This window comes from Athene noctua, chromosome 4, assembly GCF_965140245.1.
Source record: "Athene noctua chromosome 4, bAthNoc1.hap1.1, whole genome shotgun sequence".
Taxonomy (NCBI): domain Eukaryota; kingdom Metazoa; phylum Chordata; class Aves; order Strigiformes; family Strigidae; genus Athene; species Athene noctua.
The window spans coordinates 31,085,084-31,112,271 of NC_134040.1; the positions used below are offsets into that span (position 1 = coordinate 31,085,084).

Genomic DNA, 27,188 nt, shown 5'->3' on the forward strand with positions numbered 1-27,188 from the left:
TGGCCACCCCTTATCGCCAGCAGATAGCGACGGCCAACAAAGCAGAGATACCCGGTGCTGTCTCCCCGGCGGGGATCAAAGCTCCGTCTGGAGTGTGTTCAAACAGGACGGGCTCGGACGTGCGCTGCCCTCGACTCCACAGGCACCTCCGACCCTCGCCGTGCCCCCCTGCTTGGTCATTACTGGGGTTTGTTTGCTCTGGGCAAAGCAAAGGCAGAGAGGAAGAGACGAGCTTTCCCGGTCCCGTCGGAGCAGCGGGGTTCGGGGGGGCTGGGTCCTGGCGATGGTTACCTTTCGTTGTGTCTTTCATTCATAAAAGTTAGTGAGTCTTCTCTCTCCCTCTCTCTCAGTGCCTCCTGCTCCTGGCAGGCTCACGGCCGTCCATCCAGCTCGCTAGCCCAAGCCCAGGCTCAGTGGTGTACAAAGGACACGAGGAAGCCGCAAATTCGTTTCCAGATCAAACTCCCCATCCATAAACTCACATTGTGACCGTGGACGCCGAGCCCGGCGCCCGACCCACCGTCCTGTTGGGTCTGAGGAGGGAAGGCTCATTCATGAAATTGGGAGTTTTCATGAAAGTTGTTTGGGTTTTTTTGGTTGTTTTTTTTTTTTTTTTTTTTAAATGTTCTCCCCCTGCAGTGCAAAACTCCCCTCTTCCCCCCTTCCTCCCCCTCGCCCCTGCCATATGGCTAACCTCCCCCTCCCCTGCAAGGCTGGTGAAATCTGGAGGCAGAGACTGGCCCCCCTGCCTGCGTAAGAGCCTCCCGCCGGCGCGCTCGCCTCCGGCCGCGGGGCTGGGGGCGCCGGGGGAGCCAGGGCGGCTCTTATTCTGAAGGGGCAGGAGGGGGGCTTCATTTCCTGACAGCTATTTACTTAAAGCAAATGATTAGTTTTGGAAGGATGGACTATAACATTGAATCAATTACGGGACGCGGTTTGTGAGACCATTACAGTCGGATCGGGAGGGAGGGCGAGAGGGAGGGAAAAAGCGCGGCTGAGTGGGGAGAGTCACAAAAGACGTGGACATATTTTGGATATTTTACAATCTGCAGGATTTGGGCTGCGGACTATAAAGGAGAAGGTAAGAGGTGAGGGGCATTTCCCCCATCTTTTAATTTTTTTCATCTTTTCTCCCGCTTTTTTTTTTTTTTCTTTTCTCTTTTCTCTTGCTTTTTTTTTTTTTCTCTTTTATTTATTTGTTACTGTTTTAAGTGGGGGTTTTGTGTGTATGTGTGTTCCTTTTTCCCCGATGCTCCGAGCGGGGTGGGGGGCGCTTTCCTGCGGGGCGCAGACGGCGGGGGGCGCGGGCGCTGGCGGCCCCCGCGGAGAGGAGCGGAGAGCGGGCGCTCCGCGGGCCGTCGGGGCGCGGCGGCGGAGCAGCGCGGGCACCGCTAATGACAAACACATTGGGACGGCAGGGGCCACCGCGCCGCATTCCTGCCGCGCGGGCGGGAGCGACCCGCCGGGGCTTCGCGGGCAGTGGCGGTGCCCGCCCGGGGGGGACGGGGGGACGAGCACCGACAAAGTAAGCGGCTCCCCTCTTCTCGCATCCCTTACTTCCTTCAGAACCCCGCTGCTCTCTCGTCCCTTCCCCCACCCTTTGTTTTTCACCACCTTCCCTTCTTCAGATCCCCCTTCCCACCTCACTCCCTCTGACCGGGTAGCCTAAAATGCCCCGAGATCCCGGGCGGGGACACGCACACCCGCACCCCTCGCCACCCCAAGGCAACCCGTTCTTCATCCCTGCGCGCCCCGTCTTTTTTTTACACGTCTCAGCGGAAGGGAAGATGCTGAATTTAGGCAGGACTGGTACCTGGAGCCTTTCCAGTTTACAGCCCCCTCTTGCAAGGGAAGCGCCAGCCCCGCTGCACGCCCCGCCGGACTGCTGGAGCCCACCGCCTCCTACCTCGGGGGAGGGCAACGTCTTCGCGGCCACCGTTTGGATTTTGTCAAGTGCGGAGGTTGCAAACTTGCCAGCCTCTGCCAGGCTGGAGTTCCCTGGAAAAGTCCTAGGAGCAAGTAGGAAATGGTTTTTTGGCTGTCCGCGGCATTGCTCAACATTTTTGGACGCGGATCCCGCAGCCCAGGAGCCGTTCCAGAGAACAGGACTTGGACAACTTTTTCTGGAGCCGGCAGAGACAGCTCTAGCGAGGCGGCAGCAGCAGCCCCGGGGCGCAGCCGCCAGCCTCCGGGGCTTGCTCGCATCCCGGCGGGGAGGCGGCCGCGGGGCAGAGACGGGGGCGATGCCCTGGCCCCCGCCCGCGCCGGGGGCACGTTTCCAGCGCCCCTCGACGGCATTTTCGGCGCGTCTTTTGCAAATGTTCCAGCTCCCTGGCGCTTCCCCGGGGACAAGGCTGCAGGCCCGGGGCGGGCAGGGCAACGCCTCGGCCCGGATCGGACAGACGGACCGGTCCGCAGGGCTGCGGGGACATCGCTCTCCCTTGGTCCCACAGCTCCGAGCCTGGGCACAACGTCTGTCCCCCCCTCCGGGAGTCCCGCCTCCCCTCCGGACCCCGACCCCTCGGGGTCCGCGCCTCGCCCGAGGGGAAGGGCTGAAGAAGAGGCTCCGGGTCTCAGCGCCAGCAGAATTAGCCAGCCCCGGAGGAAAATACGGCTTCGTTCTGCCCCTCTCCGTCTCCCCTACCCCGCTTTTCTTTTTTCTTGGATACCTCTTATTAATAAAAAAAAAAAAAAAAAAAAAAAAAAAATCGCTCCAGCTTGGCAAAGACTTTCCTATTGTTTCCCAGACAAACAGCGAAGTGGCTGGGAGTTGCCATCTCTGCTAGGTTCTCTCGGTGTCCCGGGCACCCTTTGATCCGCAGCAGCTCTAGTCGTCCGGCTCCGCCGAGGTGCCGCGGAGCGAGGGGCAGCCGCGGCAGCGCCGCTTCCCCGCTCCCTGGGGGCTGTCGCTCGGGCTCACCGCGGGCAGGCAGGGTCTGGCAAGCGCCCGCAGTCTGATGGGGGCTGGAGAGTGTGAATGTAACCCTTCCCCCGCCGCCATCCCCACCCCAGTCCCGGCTGGCTGTAGGCGACCCGCTGTCTCCCCGACGGGGCGCACCGGGGGAAGGGGGGCGGCCTCAGCATCTCCCAGGACCGATACAGAGCCCAGCTGGGGTCCCAGCTCGACTGCCTTAACTCCGTGTCCCTGGATGGAGCAAGAGGCGGGATCAAAGCAAGGAGACGGGCATCAAAGGTTCCTCTGTTATCGGCTGATCAAAATCTGAAACTGTGGAGATGCGACTTTTAACTCTCGGTCTGGAAACGCTAGGGAAAGATCTCCCAGCAAGGGACTTCTGTTTTAGCTTCTAGTTAACAAAGAGCATTTTAGAAAGGCCCTCAGCTACACAGTGGTTTAGCCAACCTCAAAGCTTGGAAAAAAAAAAAAAAAAGTTTGAAGAAAAATGAGACCTCACAAAGCACTGGGATTTAGGAGTCCACAAGCAAACCAGCTCTCCCAGCCTGCAGGCGCTCTCCCGCTGCTTTAAAATGAGCCCCCTTGTTCTGGTGCTCCTCTCCAGGCACCACAGGGCGGGAGGTGTGCCAGTCTGGCTGCCATCGAGCACTGGGGCCATCTTTGCTCTTATTTGCCCATGGATGTATGGGAAATCTTCATGCGGCTGTGAGAGTAATATATAGGTATTAGGTTTCAAGCAAGCAGGAAGTAATATTTTAATAAAATACCTCTCTGCAGTACTACAGTATTGAGCTAGGATTCGAGTACAATGTATATAGACAGAAAAAGTCTTGCAGACCCCAGACCTTGCTGGTTATTTCCAGTTGGTCTGAAACTGAGCATGAAATATATAACTTTACACAAACCTCTCCTCGCTTGCATCCTTGGATCATCATGGCTACAATGGTGTTACTTCTGTATGGAACTCTGAAAATTTCAATAGAAGATGCTTGCTTCTCTTGTTTTAAAGACTAAGGAATGACTTCTGAGAGGTTATTTTTCCTGGTGGTGGCAAGAATTGCTGATAATTTTAAAAAAGCAAACAAGTAAGCAAACAATCCTTTCTCTCCCTCTTGCCTTGCTCTCCTGCTTGACTCATCTCTTTCAAGCCAATAAAGCTTTGCATGGGCACCCAAGGGAAAAGTTTGCAACAGCTGGGATTCCTAGCTCTTGTGGTCAACAGAGATGGATTGGTTTCTCCATGCAACGCTTCTGAGCACTTGAGTTGGGATCTGAGGTGTTTGATTTGTTCCTGAAAACCTGAGTGATATGTATTCTTTGGAAGTGTCCATCTTTTTGTCTGTTTGCTGAGACAGTCTGGAAAATCCTCTTTGGACCGGGTGAGGAAATTTCGACTGCAAATTTCCTCCCGCCTTTAGTTTCTAGACTGGTGGAGTCTGTTCTTGAGGGTTAGACTGAAGAACTGGGTTGACTAAAAGGCTCGTCGGGTAGCAGTCTTCACCGTGTGTCCTGCAGAACCTGAAGCGCTCTGCAGGAGCCCAGCACTGGGCTAGTCTTGGTGCATAGTTATTCCTGTGTACAGGCTATACTGGATGCAAATAGTTGTAAAGGGATGTGGAACACGCCTCGTTTCAGGAGAATATTTGTCAGTCTTTTCCACTGAAGAAATTTTCTTTTGTTGTTTGAGCCTTTCCCCAGTGAAACCGTTGGACCTACTTGCTAGTGCTACAGGGCAGCTCTGCTCTTGTGGAGAACTGAGTTTGCAGTTTGGGAATTGAGAACCAAGAAATGTTTAAGGATGTCCTGTCTGAACACTTACATTTGGCTAGTGGCATATACCACAAGGAGGAAATGTGTCCCTCCTTTCTTGGGCTGGCCTTAGGTCTTCCTGGAAAAGATCAGTCTTCCCAGAAGGACAGACTGCCACTCTGACAAAATCACCATTGAACTTATCCAGCCCTCTCATAACAAGGATAATCACATCATTATGTGCCAAGATTAGCAATCCAACTACTGTCCTATCAGTTATATAAATACAGAGCAATAGAGACCAGTTTGGTTTTTGGTTTTGTTTGTTTGTTTTTAAATCCGTGAACTCGCATGAAATCAAAATATAAGAAATTTGAAATTTAAGTTGGTCCATGAGACCCAGTTTAAATTCCGTCTGCTACATTGAAGATTAGCGTTGCCTTCTGCTAGACAAGCAATTTGGCTCATTAACGTGGATCAACATTGCCATCCTGTGGCCAAGAGGATGAACTGTAGTGATTGGGTAGCTGGAGGGAAATCAGTCTGGTAGTCTTCAGTCTTCTGGTAGACGGGCTAGTTTTCTGTCTTGAAAAACGTCCTTGTTTGATTTACAGGAGTATGAAAAAATATATACCGTTGACTCTTCTTGGTTCACCACCATGCTTTCTCTCTAGGTCATGTAGAGCTGTCACCTAGGCATATCACCATTTTCTAAACATATTTCCATTGGCTTTCTGGATATTGATTTTATTTTCTGCGGCGCAGTCAATGAAATCCTTCTTGGTAGGAAGTCAGCTCTTGGCAGTGAGTGTCTGGAAGATTGACTCCTCGCTGATAACAGTTCTTCAGATGTTATTTTCCTGATTTTTTTTATCACTAAAGCACACAAGAGAGATACCAGGATTTGTCAGATCCTTTCAAAACCCAGGGGTTAAAGTTGATGCAATGACTGTTTTACGCTGGGCAATCAGCCTCCCCTGCAGAAAGTTTGACAAACCCCTCATGGCATCATCTAGCTTTCACTATACATGCCCATGCTTCTATTTTAGCTAAGAATGTTTAAGGTATGCAAGGAATTAAGGTTGGCTCAAACTTACTGTGTATGAGTGGTGCATAAATCTACTGGCTTCAGTGAGGTTACATCAATCTATGGTTTGATGGAGCAGTGTTAGGAGCTGAACCTGATGGATTTGCTCGGGGCTGAGATTTGGGATGTTTTAGGATAAAGTGGACTGCTTTACCATAAGGAAGGTAAAAACGCCAAATAAGTGTGTACAAAAAACTAGGCGACTGTAAATAAACAAAAACATAAGTGTACCTACTCGGTGTTGTGGAAATGACTAAACTCTCTCTTGTCCAGAAGTGTGAAATTTTACCTGTGTTAAACCTTGACTCCAGCACTGACGTGGGAGGATATGCTGGTGATGGGACTCCAGCTTGCTTAAGTCAAATGCATGATGTAACTAAATCCAGTTCAAATAGATTTTGAATACAGATGATGGTGAATCCTTCGTACCTTATTCTGTCTTTCACAGTGAGGAAGTGTTGCTCTGGGTCTTGATGAGATTAACGGGGCATTGAGGAAAGATCAAAGCTCTGGGTTGTGAAAGAAAATGCAAATTTAGTTAAGTTCTTGTGTTTTTAGACTGCAGCTGTAGATTGAGGGACTCAGCTCTTACTGATTTCTACGGCAGCCCATTAAAGAGAGCAAATTCAAAGTAGCACTGTGGAAATGCCATTACCTGTACTTACAGTAGTATAGTCATGGGGCTTCAGTCCTCACTTACACACACAGCTCTGCAACAGCACAGGTCCACTTCAGCAGAGCTGCTGCAGACTGGTGTACAAGAGATGAGCTAGGTTTGGTTTTTTCTCCTTCTGTGCTGCATCACTTGCATTGAATAGTCTGGAAAAACAACACAAAAGGGCGAGGAAATTTGGCATACAGTGGGGTAACGTCTTGTGAATCTTGGGAGGCTAGGAGTCAGATCAGTAAAGCAGAGCAGGGTAAGTCTTTAAAGATTTACAGTGGGTTACTTTATGAGAAAAAAATACAGAATATAAATGTAATAGAAATGAGTAAGGAGGCTGAAACCAAGGGACTTCTTTGATATCCGAGAGTCTGTTATCAATAGGAGACAGATAGATAAACACATGGCAATTATTGCTAATTGAAGACTCATGCAAAATGCCTTGCTTCTGCTGGAATGTTGTCAGCTAAATTTCTGAAGTTTTTTTTTTTTTATTTGTACATTTTTTTGAGGCTGGTAGTTTGTAAATTTAATCCTGGTTCTGAGACCTTTATGTTTGATTCAAGTATCATGCTATGCAAAGCATGCTGTATGCTCTGCACATTGGGAGAGGAAAGCAAGACTACTTCAGAAACACTCCTTGGCATATTGTAAGCATTTAACTCCCATATGGCACTGCCATAGTCGTAATAACTATATGGACCTACGTGCTTTCCTATCTCAGCATCAGGAACTGAATACTGGAGGGTGAATAGAAACTCTCCAGAACGTTTGAAAAGTAGTCCCTGTCTTGGCACATCATCCTTTATTTCACTCCTTGGTCTGTGTTTCAGATTAGGGGCTCTTCCATGCAGTCTTTTTTTTTAATCTATATTGGTTTGGGGCCAAATTCAGTTACTATTAAAGTCACCAGCAAAATGTCCTTTGATTTCAATGGGAGCAGGGTTTGCAGGAGCTTCTCCTCTGGAAATTATCTAGTAGAGTGCTCAAAGTTTTTAAGTAGAAATATCATTAGATGGCACAAAAAATACATAGATGCTTACCGCCATTGTTGCCTCTTTAAGATTGATGCCTTACGATTATGTGTTTGAAAGCTGAAATTACTGCATGTGATCTATGACTCTCCACACTGTTGGGGAGAAGAGATGCTTTGAGAATGGCAGTGCTGGCCTACAGCCTGTCGTGGATTTATTCCATTAGAAAATTTCAGCATATGTTTTAAATAGCCTGTCTCTCGATCAAGGGAATTCTTGCTAAATAAGCAATAAACACTATTGTATTGCATTGTATTCAGGAAGCTATATATATGCATATGTACAATGGCAAAACAAAAATATCATTCAGGATTGTACTATTTGTAATAAAAGTAGCTTTAAAATATGCTTTTTCTCCCATAAAAGCTGCTTACAGCTAAAAGGTCAGAACTCACTGCATAAAGCCATTGCATTCTCACTGATGCCTGTGAGGGTACCCTCTGTGCAGGGTGTTTCTGTGGGCTCAGTCCCGGAGGCAGCAGTGGGCAGCAGAGCCGCTTGCAGGCTGTTTGAAAGGGGTGTGTGCCAGGATTTGACTTCTTACACTGCCAGTGGAGATGAGGGCTTATGGTGCCTTAGCTGTATTCCCCATGCAGGTCATGTAGTCCCGTATACCTCGTGTGAGGTGGTGACATGAGTCCCAATGGGCTGCGGGTGCGAGATGGGGTCCCTGGCCTGGCACTGTGCCAGAAAGCTGTGCTAGAGCACTGCAGGAGAGGGGTCCTGCAAACTCTCATACCGTTGTCAGTCCATTAACTGGCTCCTTCTCACCTTCTTTCTGTTTCAGTTGTTGGTAGATATGGGTACTTCCCCCCGGATGTTCCTGATCCTGGGATGTTTTCTCACAGGTAATGTTCCTCAGTCCTCTAAGCCTCTCCACCCCTATTCCTTTCTAAATTCACATTTAAGCTTGCTTTCATTCTGCCCATGACAATAAATGCCAAATAGTTGCCAGCTGACTACTGACTCAGTTTTTCTGCCCTTCCCTTTGGTAGGCTAAGACCTACCAAGAAGTCAGCACTTCTGCTGGCCTGTGCCGGCCACTTTGGCACCCCTACAGCTGCTGTAACCTCCCGCCTGGGCTGTCTGCCTGTGCAGGGAAAGTGAGCCTGCTTACCTCCAGCTGTCCCAGCCCTGCCCTGCTGGGGTTTCTCCAGCACCGTGGTGCAGGCAAGGCTGCCTGTGTGGGCTCCCCATGTCCTCCCACGCCACACCACCTAACCGCACTTGCCGGGGCTGCCTGCTGAGCCTCCCAACATCTGCTGAGTGAATGGTGCTGGGAGGGGAGGGCAGGGTTTGCCACAGGGTACCAAATATAGAAAGGGCCCATAGACTGAGATAACATGTGCAGGAGTGAGAAACTGGTTTCAAAGACAGTCTGGATTCCTGTTGCTGGTTTATTGCACAGAGCCCACTTACACGTCATGGGCCTAAGTGCTTGTTTACTGTTCACTACCTTATCCATTTTGTGCAGGTCATTTGATAGGCTGAAACAGCCAATCTGTTTTCCTGGTGAATTCCCCGTTGTTCTAGGGTGTGGATCCTCTAATTTTCCTTCTGGGAGTTGGATCTGCACAAGGACACCTACAAATTACCTAGACTTGCAAATCTGAGCCTGTAACTGGAGACTGCATCTGCAAACCAGTGACATCTACAACATAGAGTTCAGCAAATTATAGTTTTATTTGGCTATAAACCTTCCGTACATTTTGGCTAGAGGTAGACCTGATGCACGAATTTTCAGTCTAAGCCCCTGCTCTGTCCCTTTGCAAAAACAGAAGACAGATGTAAAATGCAGGTGTTGGTCTTGGGAAGTGGTTTCTAACTTTCAGTTGTGAGCTTACTCAAAGGCTGACAGAACTGCTGGTTTCCTGCCCATTGCTGTAAGGAGCTGTAAGATGCCCGTGACCCAGCAGACAGGGTGTGGGTTTCACTGGTCTGCAGCAGAGCCTTCCCCACACTTGGGTCTGGGAAGTTGAGGTGTGGATTTGGAGCCATCTCTAACTTCACCTCTGTCTTTCACCTCTTGATTTGACAAATAGAAGTCAGCAAGCAAACGCTTAGCATTTCAAAGGGAAGCCGTTTGCCATTCATTGAACAAAGCTCTGGCTTTCAACGAGAGCAAATTTCCTGGGACATCATTATATCTGAAACAGTCAGAAAAACAGCTGCTCTGGATCCACTCTGCTTTCTTTCACATCCCTGTGCTGAGACTGTTCTGTGTGTTCATATGGTATTTATTGATGTCTTTCTGCAGGACCGTTCCTAACATTTTGCCAGCTTCCTCTGCCAACTATTGTTCCTAATAGGAATGAAATGGTGGTACAGCTGAATTCCAATTTCACACTCAGATGCTCTGGAGACAGCGAAGTGAGCTGGCAGTACCCAGTGACCGAGGGAAGCCACAGGATAGACATTAGACATGAAGAAAACAACAGTGGCCTTTTCGTGACAGTGCTCGAAGTACGAAATGCCTCAGCTGCACATACGGGCTTGTATGTTTGCTATTATAACCACACTCAAGTGGAGGATGGGGAAGTGGAAGGGAAGGACATCTACATCTATGTGCCTGGTAAGTGGGGGATGCCACAGCCGTACCCAGAGGTTTGGATGGGAGACCTGAACGGTGGATGTTCAGAAGAGGCATATTGCTGGTGACAGTTTGCTGTCAGAGGAAGATAAATTACTCCAGGGCCATTTCCTAATGTGTAAATCAAGACCAATCCCTGTGAGTCTACGGATATATTCCTCTTTCTTTCAGTTGGTTTTAACTTTTTTGGTACGAGTTTTAGTTCTCAAGATGAGGGATGAATTTGCAACTTCAGAGCTGAGGTCTTCTGACTGCCAGGGGCTGGGTGGTAGACCTTGCTGGCCAGGTCAGCTCAGCTGTCGGAGTATGTCCAGCCTTCAGGTTTGCCTGGCCCCCAAGTGGAGATTAACATCAATGTCAGTCCTTTCAGCAGTGACTTGGGTGGATGTTTTGGGATGTGCACTGTTGAAACCAGTGTCATGTCACACTAAAGACTTTGCCAGATGAGGAAGGCCATATCTCATTTTTAACCTGAATTAAGCATGAACTGAAAACTGGAAAAAGCTCCTGTGTGCACAGGACCTGGGAAACATAAAGCAAGAGAGATGTCTTGGGGGTGGCTGCCACAAGGGAGGGTCAAATAAGAAGGGTTCTTGCTGGCCAGTCTGACATATGATTAAAAATATGGTGCTACCATGCAGTGCCTTGTAATTTTCAAAGCAAACACAGCCTTCCTAGACCCTGCGCTACCTTTCTCTTTGGTGGTAGAAAACCTGTTGGACCCAGAAAAAATGGCATCCCTTCTTTCTGGAAGTATCTATTCCCAGCTTTGCCCTCCGACCCCCTTGTTCCAACTGAAAATCTGTTTAAAGGCTTTCCACATTATCCATGGGATGAAGATCTTTATTGTCATAGCTGAGATAGGCACCAGAAGCTGAGACACAACTGACTGCCTTTGTAAAGTCCTGTCTGGATGTTTCTTCAGCGTTGGCTGGGTTCAGGGAATGAGTGGTACAACTGCAGGGCCAGGAAGATCAAATCAGTAGATTTGTTGTAAATATTTAGAACAGGAAACAAAAGAGAGAAGACATTGCAAATCATCCTGCAAAACTGCAAGGAAGACCGTGGAAGTAGAAAAAGTAGGGAAGAAAAAACGGGACTTGTTTTAATGGCTATTTTGCAGTGGTATTAAGATTTTGCAGTTCACGATGTGTGATTCAAGGACACTGATTCTTCCAAGACTTTTTCTCCATTTCCCACAACAAATGTAAAACGTTTGCTTTCATTCTTGAAGCAAGATGTTTCAGCAGAGGCTGCAGGCTTTGGCACATGTATCTCAATTTTCAAACAGCCTTAACCAAATCATCAGAAGATGTTGGTGTTAAGCAGTCTTCTAACTCACTCAGTGAAGGAATATAAAGGCAAGAGATGTAAGATTTCTTCAAGTGGGCTTTTTGGTTTGTTTTTTAAAAGCCTCTAGACATCAGCCTACCAGATTTGCAGGGCAGAGACACCCTGTAATTTTTTCCACTTGCTAACCATCAAGATGTCATAAATGCAGAAACATATCCTTTTCTCCAAATTACAGTTTCTGTTTCTGTTTCCACTATAAACTTTGTCTTTACAATTGTTTTTCCTGCAGTGAATTAGGAGGGCAATGGGTGGCAGCAACCCTCTTTAGCCAAGGAGGATTACGTTGAGACTTCACACAATATCCTATTTTCACTAACAACACACAGAAACCCAAACTAGGTGAATCCCATTTCTGTTTTAAATTACAGTGGGAAAATGAATACATGGAGTTGGCAGCATCTTTGGGATGGAGTGCTGTGTTTGGAATATTTCTACAAAGAGCCTGCCAGTGCAGCAGAAAGTCTATTGTTGGAGGGATTTGGATTGCTATTTATTAAATTTTATTATAAAGCTTTGCACAGAAGCTTCAGGCTAGTGGGGATTATTTGTTTATTCCAAATGGCCAAATGGAGATAATTTGAGGGCTATGCTTCTTAAGTTGGCTATGTTATGCAATTATGTTTTAAACTCAGACTTTGGGTTGGCTGGGTAGGAAATTTGGCATGTTTTTTGTTGACTTTAAAAGAAGTAAAACTACCAGGTGTTTGTTTGCTTTTTCTGGTTGAATGCCATTATTTTGAAAACCACATGCTGTGACCATAATTAACTATGTCTCATAACTGTAATGTTGGACATGTTAGAAATGCAAGAAGATAAGTACCTTGAACTATTTTTGATGAAATGTGGCTTTAATGTGTTCAACATAAACAACATGAAACTGATTTCTACTTTTTCACATGGAAAGGGTTTGAATTTTTTTTTCATTTTTATTTTTTGATTTTTGTATCATGCCCTACATGCAATCTCTGAAAAAGTGGGGTAATATACTGTACTAGTTTCAGTTACAATCTGTAAGTGGTCATTGGTACCCAGTTCTTGTACATGGGCTTACTACAAACAAGACAGTGTAAAATTACCTCTTGTTTTTTACAGACCCAGACATGCCTTTTGTTCCTTCTATACCAGAAGACCAGTTCATCCTAGTAGAAGAAGGTGATCCCACCATTATCCCTTGTCGGACGAGCCACCCAAATGCTCAAGTGACTTTAATTAACAGTTTAGACAAGGCTGTCTATGCTTTCTATGACAGCAAACAAGGCTTCATAGGGAATTTCCCTGCGGGCTCATATACATGCAGAACAACGGTTAAAGGTGTGGAGTTCAAGTCCGATGAGTTCCTCATCTATATTTTAAGAGGTATTTATTTCTGTTCATTAAAAAAAAAAAAAAAAAAAGTGAGAATGTTCAGCCCAGTTCTTTCCTCACACTGTAAGAGTCATATTAGCACCAGCATCACAGTTATATCAGATATTTCACCAAGGATGAGCTCCTTGCTCCTCTGGCAGTGTTGCCAGGTGCTTAGTTGCTGGTTTACTTAGCAGTTGCACACAGCTTTGATGAGAATAAAGCGTCCTTAACTTTATCTCCTCTCCCAAATGGTTGCAAGAAAAATCTTCCATAATCCATCTGTTTTCATCCTGTTTGCTGAAATGGAACGTAACTTAAAGGACTGGTGTTTCCCTGTGGCTTCAAACTGTAGGTCTTTGGGTAGTCTGAAAAACAGCATGATTAAAATATTTTGAAACAAGGTTTTTATTGGCCAGAAAGAGATTTTCAAAGATAGTCACTGATTAGCAAAATGGGAAACTGCTTTTATACTGAGTGCCTTTTCATGGGGGCATTTGAGATAGGAACTTCTAACTGAAATGTTATGCATGGATCATTTCTTTGTGGGATTGAATTCAGTGTTTGTACACTTCATGCTTTAAATACAAATCATTTATATCAGTATACATCAGCAGCACTTTCACAGAATTTTCTAGGTAATTCCTCAGTAAAGGAAGTGAAATGGAAATCTCCCCCTGAAATTGCACCTTGTGAAAATTGCATGCTTTTAAAAACTAAATCTGCGTGCTCTCTCTTCTCTTAGCTACTTCACAGCTGCCAGTTGAAATTGAAGCTCTTAAAACTGTCTACAAAACAGGAGAGACCATCGTAGTAACTTGTGTGGTCTTTGACAATGAGGTGGTTAATTTACAGTGGAATTATCCTGGAAAAGTGGTAAATCTCTCTTTTTGTTGTTGTTGTTGTTGTTTGAATGTTTGTAGTTACTTATTGGGGAAGAAGGTGGGGTTGTAAAATATTTTTCTCTTCTCTGAATGGGGACAGCTGAGGAGAGAAAACGAAGTAATTTCTTTTACATTTAGTTTACTACAAAAGACAGACAGTCCCAAAAGTTAGAGTTTGGTGTCAGTAAGTATGCAAAGCATGAGAAGAAGGTGAGGTATGACTAGGAGTTCATCCTCTGAGGGAGGAATGCTGTCTCTCAGGTCTTGTGCTGATTCAGAAAAATAAATGTGGAAATAGGAAGATCTAGGAATGTGTTGGACATCTGCACAGAGCTCTGCTGCTGAAGGTCTGAACCTCTAAAATAGGTCTCTTAAACTCTGGGTTCTTGGGCATAATAAAGGATGATGAAGAATCAAGTCCATAGTCTTAATTGTTGCTCATTATGCAGGTGTAAATTAAAATGACTCTTACACTCACTAATGAGAAAAGTCTAGTAAAAAAACACTTAAAACTTTTGGAGAATCTTGGAAATTTTCAAACTGGTGTAACATCCTTCTGCAGTGAAAATTATTATTCAATGAAACTTGGTTAGAACTAGTCTCAGCCAAGGAAGAATTTCAGAGTATCCCATGTAAAAAGGCTAGTCACTGAAGGAATGGAGTAGTTGAAGTGTACTTAGTTGTGATCTCAAATCCTAGCTTTTATTTAAGTTAGGAGTGCAAGAGGAAAAATGATTTGTTGTATTTTCCATGTTACACATCATAATCTCTGCAATATGCCACCTTTCAAAACTAGCCCGAGCATATCTTTTGTTCCAGCCTCTCATGGTAACATGGTCTACAATTTTCATCATCCTTTTATTTGCAGGAGTCTTCTTGCCTAGAATTATTCTTGTTTTGAGAGCAGGCAGAACATAGCATCTAGCAACTGGTTACTTTTTGAATGATGGATGGGATAAAAATTCACCCTCCTTCATGGGAACTGAACAAAGAAAAGTCAAACGGCTTTTGTGTCTGAGGAGAAGGTAGCACATAAGCAGTAAAATGCTCTTTCAGGCTGCTCACTCAAATTTTGGTTGATATTTGTTTTAAGTGAACAAAATATGAACTCTCAGCCTCCTCACCCTTCTGTGTTTCCTGCCAAAAGGGTGTATTTTTACAGACACATCTTTTGTGCCTGTGGCTGAAAAATACATCCCTGACTGAGTAAACAGGTCTTCTACCATAGAGGGTTTAGATGGTTGCTCTCACTCCGTAGTATCATAGATTCTCAGTGGTTTTCTTTCAGCTCAGTTACTTAAGTAAGGTTTTTTTTTCCTCCTTCAAACTACAGAAAGAAAAAGGTCTGATAAAACTTGATGATATCAAGGTCCCATCGCAGAAGCTGGTTTACACTCTGACCATTCCTGAGGCATCAGTGAAAGACACAGGGGATTATGAATGTACAGCTCGACATGCAACCAAGGAGGTTAAGGAAAATAAGAAAGTAGTCATTACAGTTCATGGTATAGTCTGATTTTAGTATCCAAAAATTATTAACACATTGGAAAACACCATTCTTGAAAAAAACTGCACAGTGTTGTTTACTCAAGGCTTTTTCATTTACAGAGAAAGGCTTTGTTCACCTGGAGCCTCAGTTTAGCCCTCTGGAAGCTGTCAATCTACATGAAGTCAAAAACTTTGTTGCTGATGTGCAGGCATACCCAGCACCAAAAATGTACTGGTTGAAGGATAACGTGACTCTGATTGAAAATCTTACTGAGATTGTTACTAGTTCCAGCAGACTCCAGGAGACAAGGTAAAAATATTCTTCTGACCCTTATTTTGCCATGTTGACTTGAGTTTCTCCCCCAGAAACCTGGGCATTGCTCCTGTTCTCGTTTTCTACCTCAGTTTGTTGTTTCTTCCTCAGTGGCATTTAACAATAATTTATTTGTTTTCTGCTCTGAAGGGTGATGCCTAATCTGCCTCTTCTTATTCCCTTCTTAACATCAGTCTCTCCAAAATGTAGAAATCTTGATTTCTGAGCACTAAACCTCTTCTGTCCCTCCAACATGTCTCCACACCAATAATTTCTAGCTGTGTTTAGTAATACAAGGGGCTTTATCAGATCCCTGCAGACTAACTATGTCCACTTGTTTCTCAGTTGTATGTTGGTAGTTATTTACTGCTTGAGTAATGACTTTAGTTAAAGGCATGCTAGAAATGCTAAATGTCACTACATTATAATCTGTACATACCCAGATTGCATGTTGCACCAAAGTGAATTTTTTTTTATGCCTGCTTTAAAAACACAAACAAAACATCTAATTTCTGCAGGTTTCAGAGTATATTAAAATTGATCAGGGCCAAGGAAGAAGACAGTGGATACTATACTTTGGTTGCTGAAAATGAAGATGAGATTAAAAGATACACCTTCTCCTTGCTAATACAAGGTAAGGACCCCCAAATCCTTGCCCACCAGAACTGATGACACACAGCAAAGACTTGATCCACTTACACATGGGATTGCCTGGAGTATGGAGATAAGAAAGGTGTGAACTGGGGTGCCTGGAGGAGTGCGTGCATGCTGAGTCCTTGGAGCTCTCCTAGGCTGATCCTGGCTTTCACTTCTGCGCTGGCCTTGAGCCAAAAAGAAACTTTATCCTCCTGCCTAAATTATTCCAGCTGACAGCGGGGACGATAGTTCATTTGCTATGATATGAGGACGTGGCATAACCACAGCACTTCCTTTTCTATGCCTCTAGCCTAAGATCTGCTCTGTCCTATAGGAGATAAGGACCTCCTGGACAAGTCTGGGTCTCTAGCTGTTGCTTAAACTGTTGGCCAAACAACACCTGTCCTACTTTATTTGAAATTTCAGACTTTTTTTTTGTGCAGACCCTGATGAATATTTTAACAAACTCTTGACTCCTTCTCAGTTCCAGCCTTGATCTTAGACCTTGTGGATGATCACCATGGCTCTGCAGGTGGGCAGACAGTGAGGTGCTTGGCGGAGGGGACACCACTTCCTGATGTGGAATGGCTGGTTTGCAAGGACATTAAGAAGTAAGAGGAGTGGGTTCTTTCTTATATAAAATATAACTTGTTCTGTCCTTGATTAGCTTAACATATTTAGTTACTGTACCATGTTTTCCTCATCTAGGAACAGTAAACTCTAGACCATTTTTTTATTTTTAGAGGCACGTTGTTTATATTTCAAGAGAAGTTGTCAGTGCCTTTCCTATTGTATCCTGTAGGAGAAGACACAATGCATTAATTCAGGAGGTTTCTCTCATAAAAGCTTTGTGTTCAACAAGTGAACTCAGCAGATTTCACAGTCCTGGTTTGAGTAAGGATCTTGAGAAGCAGCTGTCCTTCCATTCAGGGAGTTCTTATTTCACACATAGTTCAGTCTGCCTCATGAACACTCCTGTGTGCTTCTACATTTTCACTTGTAATTATTTCCCTGCTAATTTTAACTTTCACCTTCAAAATATTTTAGACATGTGGAGTAATTACTCACATTTTTGCTAGTTCTAGACTGGGTCTGTCTGTGACTACTGGGAGACTCTTTTGCCTTGGAAGGTTATCACCAGGAAGAGGGAGACCATGCATGGAAGAAGGTTAGGAGCCCTGGGCACCTCCCAGCTGTGTTCTGCTCTCATTGTGCTAAAACCTCCTACTGCCTGGTGGGATGATTGTCCTCCTAGCCCTGCCACTGAAAACCTTGTACAGCGCTAAGGATTCAGATTAAAACAGAGATTCATCCAGTACTATAACTCTATAGAAAACATAGCGACACCAAGGTCTATCTATACCAGACCTGCTTGGCTGCATTGTCAGGCCATCAAAGCACCAAAGGATCAGAAGACAAATTATTCTGAGGGAAGAAAGATGCAAGCTTAAGCTTTTCTGGTCTTTGAAAGGATCATTGTCAGAAGAAAGTTATAGGGAAAGGTGATTCTTGTTCTGTTTACTCTTCTTTATCCATACCTATGCCTAAGGCCTATTACCCCTGTTATTCTTCACTGCAGGTGCAGCAATGACACCTCATGGACTCTTTTGACTAACAATATCTCTGATATACACATGGAAGCCCATCTGGATGAGAAAAACATGGTAGAAAGCCAGGTGACCTTCCAGAAGGTAGAGGAAACCCTGGCTGTGAGATGCGTGGCAAGGAATGATCTTGGTGCTGTCACTCGGGAACTGAAGCTTGTGGCTCCCAGTAAGTTTTTTGTCCTGAGAATTTACAGCAGCCAGTTTGTCTCCTCTCTAACACACCCCATTTCAGTCTTAATAGCTAACAATATGAATTTTTGCAGACAAAAATAAATGAAAATGGTTTTTTTCTACTCTGGGACATCTGAGGATGTGGCATTCTACAGGTCTTTATGGTGCATCTGGTTTTTGCTTATTATGTGGTTCTATGATTCATTTTATCATTTTATGGCCACTGGCTATGGGATGTTCTTCTAGACATTCATTGCGTTTGGTTTTGAAACAGGAAGGCAAAGCATCTCAGGGCTTGGAAAGACTTTACAGTCACCAGCCTCAGGAACTGCTCCTGCCGCATCTGCAGGACACGGGAACTGCGTGGTAGGGGAGGTGGATGTTTTATGTGTGTGTCATGTTCCTCGTGGCTCAGGAGAAAAATATGGTCTGTATTTTTACTCCATAGCCCTGCGATCAGAACTGACAGTGGCTGCTGCAGTCTTAGTGCTGTTAGTGATTGTGATAATTTCACTGATTGTCCTGGTCATCATATGGAAACAGGTAATGTAGAAGAGCATTTTGGTTTGGAAGCTGAGCTTTGCTGGGTTTTGATCTGCTCTGAAGTCAGGCAGAGGTCTAATGGTTGCTTTTGCATTCAATGTGCTTTGCAGAAGCCGAGGTATGAGATAAGATGGAGAGTCATTGAGTCTATTAGCCCTGATGGCCATGAATACATTTATGTGGACCCAATGCAACTGCCTTATGACTCCAGATGGGAGTTTCCTCGAGATGGGTTAGTGCTTGGTAAGTTTCCTCTAAGGGACTAATCTCATCCTTCTCTGGGGACAAGGATGATTAAGGACAACTTTGAGGTTTCTGCTACCAGGATTTGCTATGTAAGTTATGGCCATGAAGTCGCCATGAGCCTCTCTGTACCTGTCTGTTCTCCTCAGTTCTCCTGCATCATCCTCTTCTCTTACAGTGGTGTCAGTCTTGAGGTCCTTGTTTTAGTCTCCTGTGCCTCTGTTCCAGCTCCCCCCCAGATGCCCCGTGTGCAGTGCTGACCTCCATGACTTAGGGGGTCTCTTACAGCATTAAATACCCTCTTCAACACTCATTTCTGCTGAGCACCCCCAAGAAGTGCATCAGTGTTTTTTATTTACAAGACATTTATATACTTATGTGCAGAGGCCAAGGGTAATCTGCAAGTAGTTATGTAGTTTTATTAAAAATATTTTTAAAATTATTAATCCACACTGTGCACAATCCATGCTGAGTAACTGCATAACTTATTTTTGTGGCTACTGTCCTTCTTCCTTCCCCTTCTGCTTCCTTGCTTTGTTATTCCTGCATTGGGGTTCATATGGAATTCAGTTGTAGTTACTTCTTCAAGTCTGGCCAAATCTGACATTTATGTCAATTTAAAGTGTAATGATTATAGACAATTTTAATATTCTATCCAGATAGATAGAGATACCTTTTTTGGTGGTATATGTGCACCAAGTTGTATCACAAAATACAGGAGAAGATGAAATATGTTTTTTGTCTGATATATTTTAAGAAACATACTCTCATGGTGTAGCTCTTCTTCCCCATCATGGAGAAAAGTTGGTGTTAATTCTTGAAAGAAGCAGCAAAAGTGTTTCTGGTTCAGGAATGAAGTCCTTCAATTCATGTTGCTAATTGAAAACTAGAGAAGGGTGGCTGTTTAATGAATTATTTTATTACAACCCAGACTTTAATTACATGCTTAAATAGGATCTGTCAGATCTGAGTTGTTAACAGACCACCACTGTGACTTTGTCTCGGAGTCATGAGCACCAGCCTACTTCAGTGCCCTCCTGTTTACAAGTATATTCAGAATAGTCAGTGCTTTAAAAACTAATGCTACATGTCCTTTTAGTGATCTGGATTGCACAAGCATTCTTCTTGACACAGCTAACATTTACCTGCTGGCAGTTTTGCCATATGAAATTCTTGCTGGTGGAGAGGTATTTTGTTTCTGGGGCTGATAATTTTGGTTTGTGCAGGTTTTCTCCTATTGAAGTGGGTGATGACAGCAAAGCAATTATACCTTTAGCTTGGAGAGACTCTGAAACAGGATACAAACCAATTTTGGCTCAGCCAGATGAGCATTTCCCATCCTAGCTGTGTAAGCCAGCTGGCATTTATTTGTTTTTCTAACTAGTAGTGCCTGGAGTGCAGTGCTGCATTAAATGCCAATTCTGAACATTGGCTGGATGGAGCTTCAGTTGATTCAGTTGATAAATTTGGGTTGCACTGCAAATTTCCCTTTGCTATCACCCCTCCACAATGTACGTAGTGTGCTGCTGTTTAAAGCATTCAGCAGCCAGCACAAGACTGGGAGATGTGTAACAAATGAGAAATGTGATAATGCAGTGAGCTGTTTGAATGCCACTGCCTTCGCCTGGCTTTACTGAGAAGTGCCGAGGTCCCAGCAGGACCCAGACCTCCTCCTTCAGCTGGCAGAGGGCAGGGCCTTTTGAGGAAGGAATCTGAGTGCTGCTGTTTCTCAGGATCTTGGGGTGGCTGAGAGAAGTGGCAGAATTGCTCCTACCACTTCCCAGCAAGCCACCCATTTGTTGTGGTGGCCTTAATAAAATGAAATGCTGCTCTGACCCATCCCCATTTGCAAAAGGCAAGTTAAGATTCAAATCTCACAGCATCTAGGGATGCGGTATGTAATTTCTCATGAGTTTGAAAAGTGGATGTAGATTTTAAAGCTTGTCATTTGTTTGGCTTCTGATATAAACCAAGAGAGTTATGGTTTAATGTGGGGTGGACGGATGATCCCACTTCAGTTTTTAGCTAAAGAAGCATCTGATTGAGAAGGTTGTGTCTGGAACAAATTCACAGACTTTACCTTCATGTTTGTGTCCCCCTGAGCAGAAAAACAGCACCTCTCTAACAGGCTCATGGGATAAGCCCTATGGATGGGTACAGAGGCTAAAATAGCTCTCACTCCCAGGCACCCCAGTTCCTCCCTTTGTTTGAGGAGCCTTGAGCTGCTGCTGTGTCTGCACAGTCCCTCTGTGGTGGAGAAGCAGTGTTGCTCCTCTGGTGAGCAGAACACAGGGTGCCTTTATACTAAGAAAAGTAAAGCACATGCTATAATTTTGGGCTCCACTGAAAGCCTCGACATCAAGAATGTGATGGCATTACAGATGCCTTCAGCTCTTGAGCACTCAGCTCCCACCTGTCTCCAAATTTCAAGTGTAAAACACATGAGGCTTGGGCTACGTCTGCAGAGAGGGCTGAAAAGGGGAAATAGCAGTGATTGCTCCCCACCACTCCGGAAGCACTCTCACCGTCTCCACGTGCACCCCAGCTCAGCAGAGGTGATGGAGAGGGAGATGTGCACCTCGTGCTCAGCCAACAATATGGTCTGGGGAGGAATTGGCTTGTGAAGACAAGAAGATCAAGGAGCATCAGCAAATGCCATTGCGTTCTGAAGGGTTGCATCCTGCCATATGGCTCCCAGACCTTCAGTCTGAAAAGTTTCAGGGGCCAAATTTCTGACTCAGGTTGTTTGAATTAGTCTGAAATTTAGTGAGAAGCTTTCTCACATCCTGATTGGGAAGAATAACCTTTGGAGCACAGGAATCTTGAAAAGAAATCACATGGTTTTTATGTGCATGACAAACTACACTGTCATAGTCTTGGAGAGGTTCTTCAGTGGTAACTCAGCTAAGTGTTCTTTAACCATTTCTTGTGCTTGTTAATGATGTAGATATCATTTGGCTGGAAATTTTCTTTTAAAGCCACGTGTGCAATAAAAGTGAGGGCTGTAGCTAGAGAATAGCAAACATATGGCATTTCATGCCAGATACACCTTCACAAGCATAAAAGACAGCAAGTTCAAACTGCAAACAAATGTCAAAGACATAATGCCATATATCTCCATAGTGAAAGACACTACTTATTCTTTCTGTACTGGAAGTTAAGAAAAGTGACATAAAATAAAATAGAGACCTTCTCAATAATATGAAAATATCCTGGAGTCTGGAGCTCATAAATGTTTTTTTTTCATTGAGTAAGCATTGACTTGATGAACTTGATTTCAATACGGAAACTATGAAATATAGTATTTTGTAGTACGTTTGTGCAGTTCACATTTCTCTAAAATTTCACCCAATCTGTACACAATTCTGCACACTGTATCCATATCAGGAGACAGGATATGATAATCCAAAATTTTTGTCTAAATTGATTTGTGGGAAGAGTAAAGTGTGTATAAACATTAGCCATTTCATTACAGCACTTGGAAATTTGCAATAAAATTTTTTCAAGCATATGAAGCACACTTGTACATTAAACTTCAGAGAATTTTCCACTCATATGTGATCAACATGTATTTCAGCTTCTTGCAGATCACTAATGGTCCTGACTGTCTATTTCTAAATGTGTTGCTTCAGTCTGTCTTACTGCTAGATGTATCCAGCACTGATATAACAGCCTGTCAATACAGCTAAGGAGTCTAACTGAGAATTTTAAATAAAGGACACAACTGTACTGTAGTCAGGTGCTGACTGAGGCAGAGGTCAGCTTAAACATAGGAGAATCAATGGTTAGAAAAGATAAAGTGAGGTTTGCAGGGCACAGTAGGAGATGAATTTGAATGAGTTGAGCTCCCACATGAAGATGTGCTCCTGATGTTTGCTTGCTTGTTTATATTTAAGAATTGTACTTAATGACAGCATTTCATATTTGCCTTTTATGCTTAACAACAACAGTAATAACAATAATACCAGCGGTCTGGCTTAGTGAGCGTGCTCTTTCCGCACAAGAATCACCACCTGTAGAAGAACGGCAGCAGGAAATGAGGTGAATTGCTCTTACTTTCTGAAATAAATAACATTTTCCCTTTTGTTCAGGTCGAATCCTTGGTTCTGGTGCTTTTGGAAAAGTAGTCGAAGGGACTGCGTATGGATTGAGTCGCTCTCAACCAGTGATGAAAGTAGCTGTGAAAATGCTGAAACGTAAGTTGTCGTGGTTCCATTTCCCAAGGTAGGTAGGGCATGTTCCCACAGGGTTATTTAAGCATTGCTTGTGTATAAATAGATTCTCCATATCTGAAGTTGAAAATGAACTGTTGAATGACTGAAGTTTAAAATTATACTTTAGATTGCTTCATGGTGTTTCAAGACTGAAAGTGTCCAGGCTTCTGAAAGCATCCAAAGTTTGATTTTAGCTGTATGGACCCTAGCAGTCACAGTAACTCAGCAAGTTCAGAAAAAGATAAAAAAATCATGAAAGTCTGTGAATAAATGAAAGCTACCCAACAAAGGACAAATAGGCAGGTCTCATGTGAGAATCTTAAGTTCACTGAAGATTTCCCAGTTCATGATTGCTGAGAATGATGCAGTGATTCTAAAGGAACCATGAGGAGCTTGCTTGTGTTGAAATGAACAGCTTGTAAAGTGCCTCTGTGCCACCTGGGCAATCCACTGTACCCCTGGAGAGGAACAAACAGTCTGGGTCAGCTACTGAGCTGCATTAAGTGAGTCCTTTATTAGTGATTTGTGACTCCTCTCTAAGTCTTAAGAAAGCCCCTTGTCAAGTAAAGGACCCAGTCTTCTTCAAGACGCCATGATAGAATGCTCTAATGAGGCAAGCAAAGAGAAATCATTTGTTGTTGTGACAAAGGTGATTGCTCTCATTGAGTGGCTGGTATGTTTTTTCAACAGCTACAGCTAGATCCAGTGAAAAACAGGCACTCATGTCTGAACTGAAGATAATGACACATCTTGGCCCCCACCTGAATATTGTGAATCTGCTTGGAGCTTGTACAAAATCAGGTGGGTTTGACTGACAAAATGGAAGTTTGCTATGGAGTCATCATTCACTGTTTAACAAGCACACAAATTAAAAGTAAAGGATCTAACAATAAATATAATCAAACCTACCTGATATTATTTGGTAGTAGTTGCAGTCATAACTTAGTAAATAAAAATGTATTAACCCACAATATTTTTTATGTTTTATATTCTATTATTTTCTATTATTTTTGGAGTGTTTGGTGGTTTGTTTTTTTTAAAGACCCCACTGATCATTTTGCTTTATTTTATCAGGTCCTATTTACATCATCACTGAATACTGTTTTTATGGTGATTTGGTGAACTATCTGCATAAGAACAGGGACAATTTCCTGAACCGACACCCAGAGAAGCCAAAGAAAGATTTGGATATCTTTGGGATGAACCCAGCTGATGAAAGCACAAGAAGGTGGGAAAAAAGGAAAAAAATGTGTGACCTACAACTCAAGGAAATGTCATTACTAACCCTTACTTCATTCCTCTCATTCATTGCTTTAGAGCCCTCCCTAATTCTTTTCATTAGATTTTTATTTATCAGGTTTCATAGATCTGGGGAAGTTTCAGCACTTTTTGTTCAGTCTCCCTGACATGTGTCCTAGATCCATGTTTCCCCTGTGTAGAGATGTCTGCAGTCCCAGAACCACCGGGGGTTCTCCACAGGCAGAATTATCTAGGTTGGAAAAGACCTTGAAGACCATCCAGTCCAACTATTAACCTAACACTGACAGTTCCCAATTACACCATATCCCTCAGCGCTATGTCAACCCAACTCTTAAACACCTCCAGGGATGGGGACTCCACCACCTCCCTGGGCAGCCCATTCCAACCCCTAACAACCGGTTCTGTAAAGAAATGCTTCCTAATATCCAGTCTAAATCTTCCCTGGTGCAATTTGAGGCCATTACCTCTTGTCCTATCACTTATTACTTGGTTAAAGAGACTCATCCCCAGCTCTCTGCAACCTCCTTTCAAGCAGCCGTAGAGGGCGATGAGGTCTCCCCTCAGCCTCCTCTTCTCCAGACTAAACAACCCCAGTTTCCTCAGCCACTCCCCGTACGACCTGTGCTCCAGACCCTGCACCAGCTTCGTTGCCCTTCTCTGGACACGCTCGAGTCATTCAATGTCCTTTTTGTAGTGAGGGGCCCAAAACTGAACACAGGAATCGAGGTGCGGCCTCACCAGTGCCGAGTACAGGGGTAAGATCCCTTCCCTGTCCCTGCTGGCCACGCCATTGCTGACACAAGCTAGGATGTCATTGGCCTTCTTGGCCACCTGGGCACACTGATGGCTCCTGTTCAGCCAGCTGTCACTCAGCACGCCCAGGTCCCTCTCTGACTGGCAGCTCTCCAGCCACTCCTCCCCAAGCCTGTAGCGCTGCTGGGGGTTGTTGTGGCCCAAGGGCAGCCCCCGGCATTTGGCCTCATTGAAACTCCTACAGTTGACATCCTGAGGTCCCAAAGAACATTTCTATTAATAAAGCATGGCCCAGTGTTCCTCTTTCATGTAAAAACATTTTTTTGCCTTTACCCACCCAAGTTTTAAAAGTAAAGTGCAACTACCTGGTTTCCTTTTTTCTCTGCTTGGGGAATTTTCACTGTCTAGAAGTCCTCTTCAAACATTCTGGCAGAGTTCTCCAAGTTCAAGCACTCTCCTTTTTCTACCAATGGCTTAGTCGCATTAGTTCCCTTATAGATAAATTTCATCCCATAGCTTTTCCAGCTGATGGTGGAGGAAGCTTGCCATCATACATTCAGCAATAAAGTGGTGTCATAAAATTAGCCAGAATTTAGAAAGTGAACAGAGATTCTTTCAAAAAATCACTCAGGCAAATAGATCAACTGACTCAGTAGCTGGGACAGGCAGGACTGTTCATCTGAGCAGGGGTTAGTTCAGCAGGACTGGATTGATGCAAACTGTTTGGGTGAATATATTACATCTATCATGTGGAATACCTTGAACTAAAAGCTCTAGATAGTAATATTTAAATTCACTGGGATTTCGGGAATTTAGAATATAAGAATATATGTTTACATACCTGAGTATTGACAAAAGGATAAGTTTGAAGCATTTGTTTTTGACTACAGTGATACACGGTAACAGGTACTAATGTGTGATAATACATGGTTATGTTACAATACATAAACTTATCTAAGAAGTCACCTCTTATATTTCACAGCAATATAAAACTGTACACCATAGGAGAACTGATAGATCTACAGGATGCAGTGGCAGGGAAGTCATGTGAGAAATCCTGGCTAATACACTTGTATTTTTGTCCAATTTCAGTTATGTGATATTATCATTTGAAAACACTGGAGAATACATGGACATGAAACAAGCTGATACCACTCAGTATGTGCCAATGCTAGAAAGGAAGGAGGGATCTAAATACTCTGATATTCAGAGATCTGTGTATGATCGGCCTGCTTCATATAAGAAGAAATCTATGTCAGGTAATGGTAGAATTGTCCCTTCTACATACATCATTAATACAAATAATTCTTGCATAAATGCATAGGGGTTTTTTGCCCTCTCTATGGTTGTTAAACTACTCAGCTGAGTTCTGCAAGTGTGTGAGTATAAGCTATAAACTAAAAGCTTACGTTTGTGTTCTTTGTTATGCTCTGGGGATATGGGTGCATGCTCCTGGAACAGAAGGGGTCCAGTTGTTTATTTGCTTCTATGCTGAAGCGCTGAGCAGCTGTGCTCTGCAATGGGGCTATAGGCACTCTTTGGAGGCAGTGATTTTATCAGTCTTGTAGTCTGCAAGATTTTGAGCAATAGCAATAAATAATAAAAACAGTAATTTATATTGCTCTGTTTTCACTTACATTTCACATTAACTGACACTTAGCAAATGCAGAACACTCCCAAATACTTTCCTGGATTATGTAATGAAGATAATGAATGCATCCCATTCCCTGTCCCTGTTCTTAGAAACTAAATATGCTTTGCTTTAAAAATAGGCACTGCCACTTCTGTCTCTAGCCCTCAGAAACTGAACCATATCCAGTCCCACATTTACAAACTAATGTACTCATATCACACTCTAGGACAGTCGGGGTAAATGAATCACTGAATTTTGACTGTTTTTTTTCTGACATATTTCATAAAAAAATAAGAACTGTTGCCATAGAATTCCTGACCCTTTCTGCTGGTATTGGATTAGTCCCGGTGAATATTTGCTGGGAAACATAACAGTGTTCAGCAAAAGTAAACGGATAAGAATGTACACGCATGCACAAAAACCTAATGAAGGCACCACCTCTAAATAAATGTTTTTGTACCACACGCTGAGTATTGTAAACAACCTGCATAACACTTCAGTGAGCCTTTTTAACTTCACCTTTTCCTGCAGTTCTCTGGGGAAAAAAATACAGACAGGAGAAAAAACAAAACCTATATTTAATACCGGATGATTTTAAGAATTCAGTATGTGTCAGTGGCTGATACAGACATTAAAAGTAGTTATTATGAAAAGACTGGTTTGGTCATGGTACTCTGTTAAAATCATCATCTCAGAATCATGATAGGT

At 43.9% G+C, this 27,188-nt stretch overlaps 1 protein-coding gene across 2 annotated transcripts in view; it reads left to right on the forward strand.

Annotated features, from left to right (window-relative positions):
- The first annotated feature begins 967 nt into the window (after positions 1-967).
- PDGFRA (platelet derived growth factor receptor alpha) overlaps positions 968-27,188 on the forward strand; it is a 35,726-nt gene continuing 9,505 nt past the window's right edge. Inside the window, exons 1-16 of one of the 2 annotated variants that reach the window (XM_074904829.1) lie at positions 968-1,081; positions 8,236-8,296; positions 9,706-10,020; positions 12,484-12,747; positions 13,481-13,611; positions 14,953-15,124; positions 15,228-15,417; positions 15,939-16,054; positions 16,541-16,667; positions 17,636-17,829; positions 18,283-18,377; positions 18,488-18,620; positions 22,712-22,816; positions 23,525-23,635; positions 23,909-24,062; positions 25,940-26,106. In XM_074904829.1, coding sequence (XP_074760930.1) covers positions 8,248-8,296; positions 9,706-10,020; positions 12,484-12,747; positions 13,481-13,611; positions 14,953-15,124; positions 15,228-15,417; positions 15,939-16,054; positions 16,541-16,667; positions 17,636-17,829; positions 18,283-18,377; positions 18,488-18,620; positions 22,712-22,816; positions 23,525-23,635; positions 23,909-24,062; positions 25,940-26,106 — 2,323 coding nt within the window. In that variant the 5' untranslated portion in view covers positions 968-1,081; positions 8,236-8,247. Of the gene's footprint in view, positions 1,089-8,235; positions 8,297-9,705; positions 10,021-12,483; positions 12,748-13,480; positions 13,612-14,952; positions 15,125-15,227; positions 15,418-15,938; positions 16,055-16,540; positions 16,668-17,635; positions 17,830-18,282; positions 18,378-18,487; positions 18,621-22,711; positions 22,817-23,524; positions 23,636-23,908; positions 24,063-25,939; positions 26,107-27,188 lie in introns of both variants that reach the window. The other variant, XM_074904830.1, reaches the window with a different exon arrangement.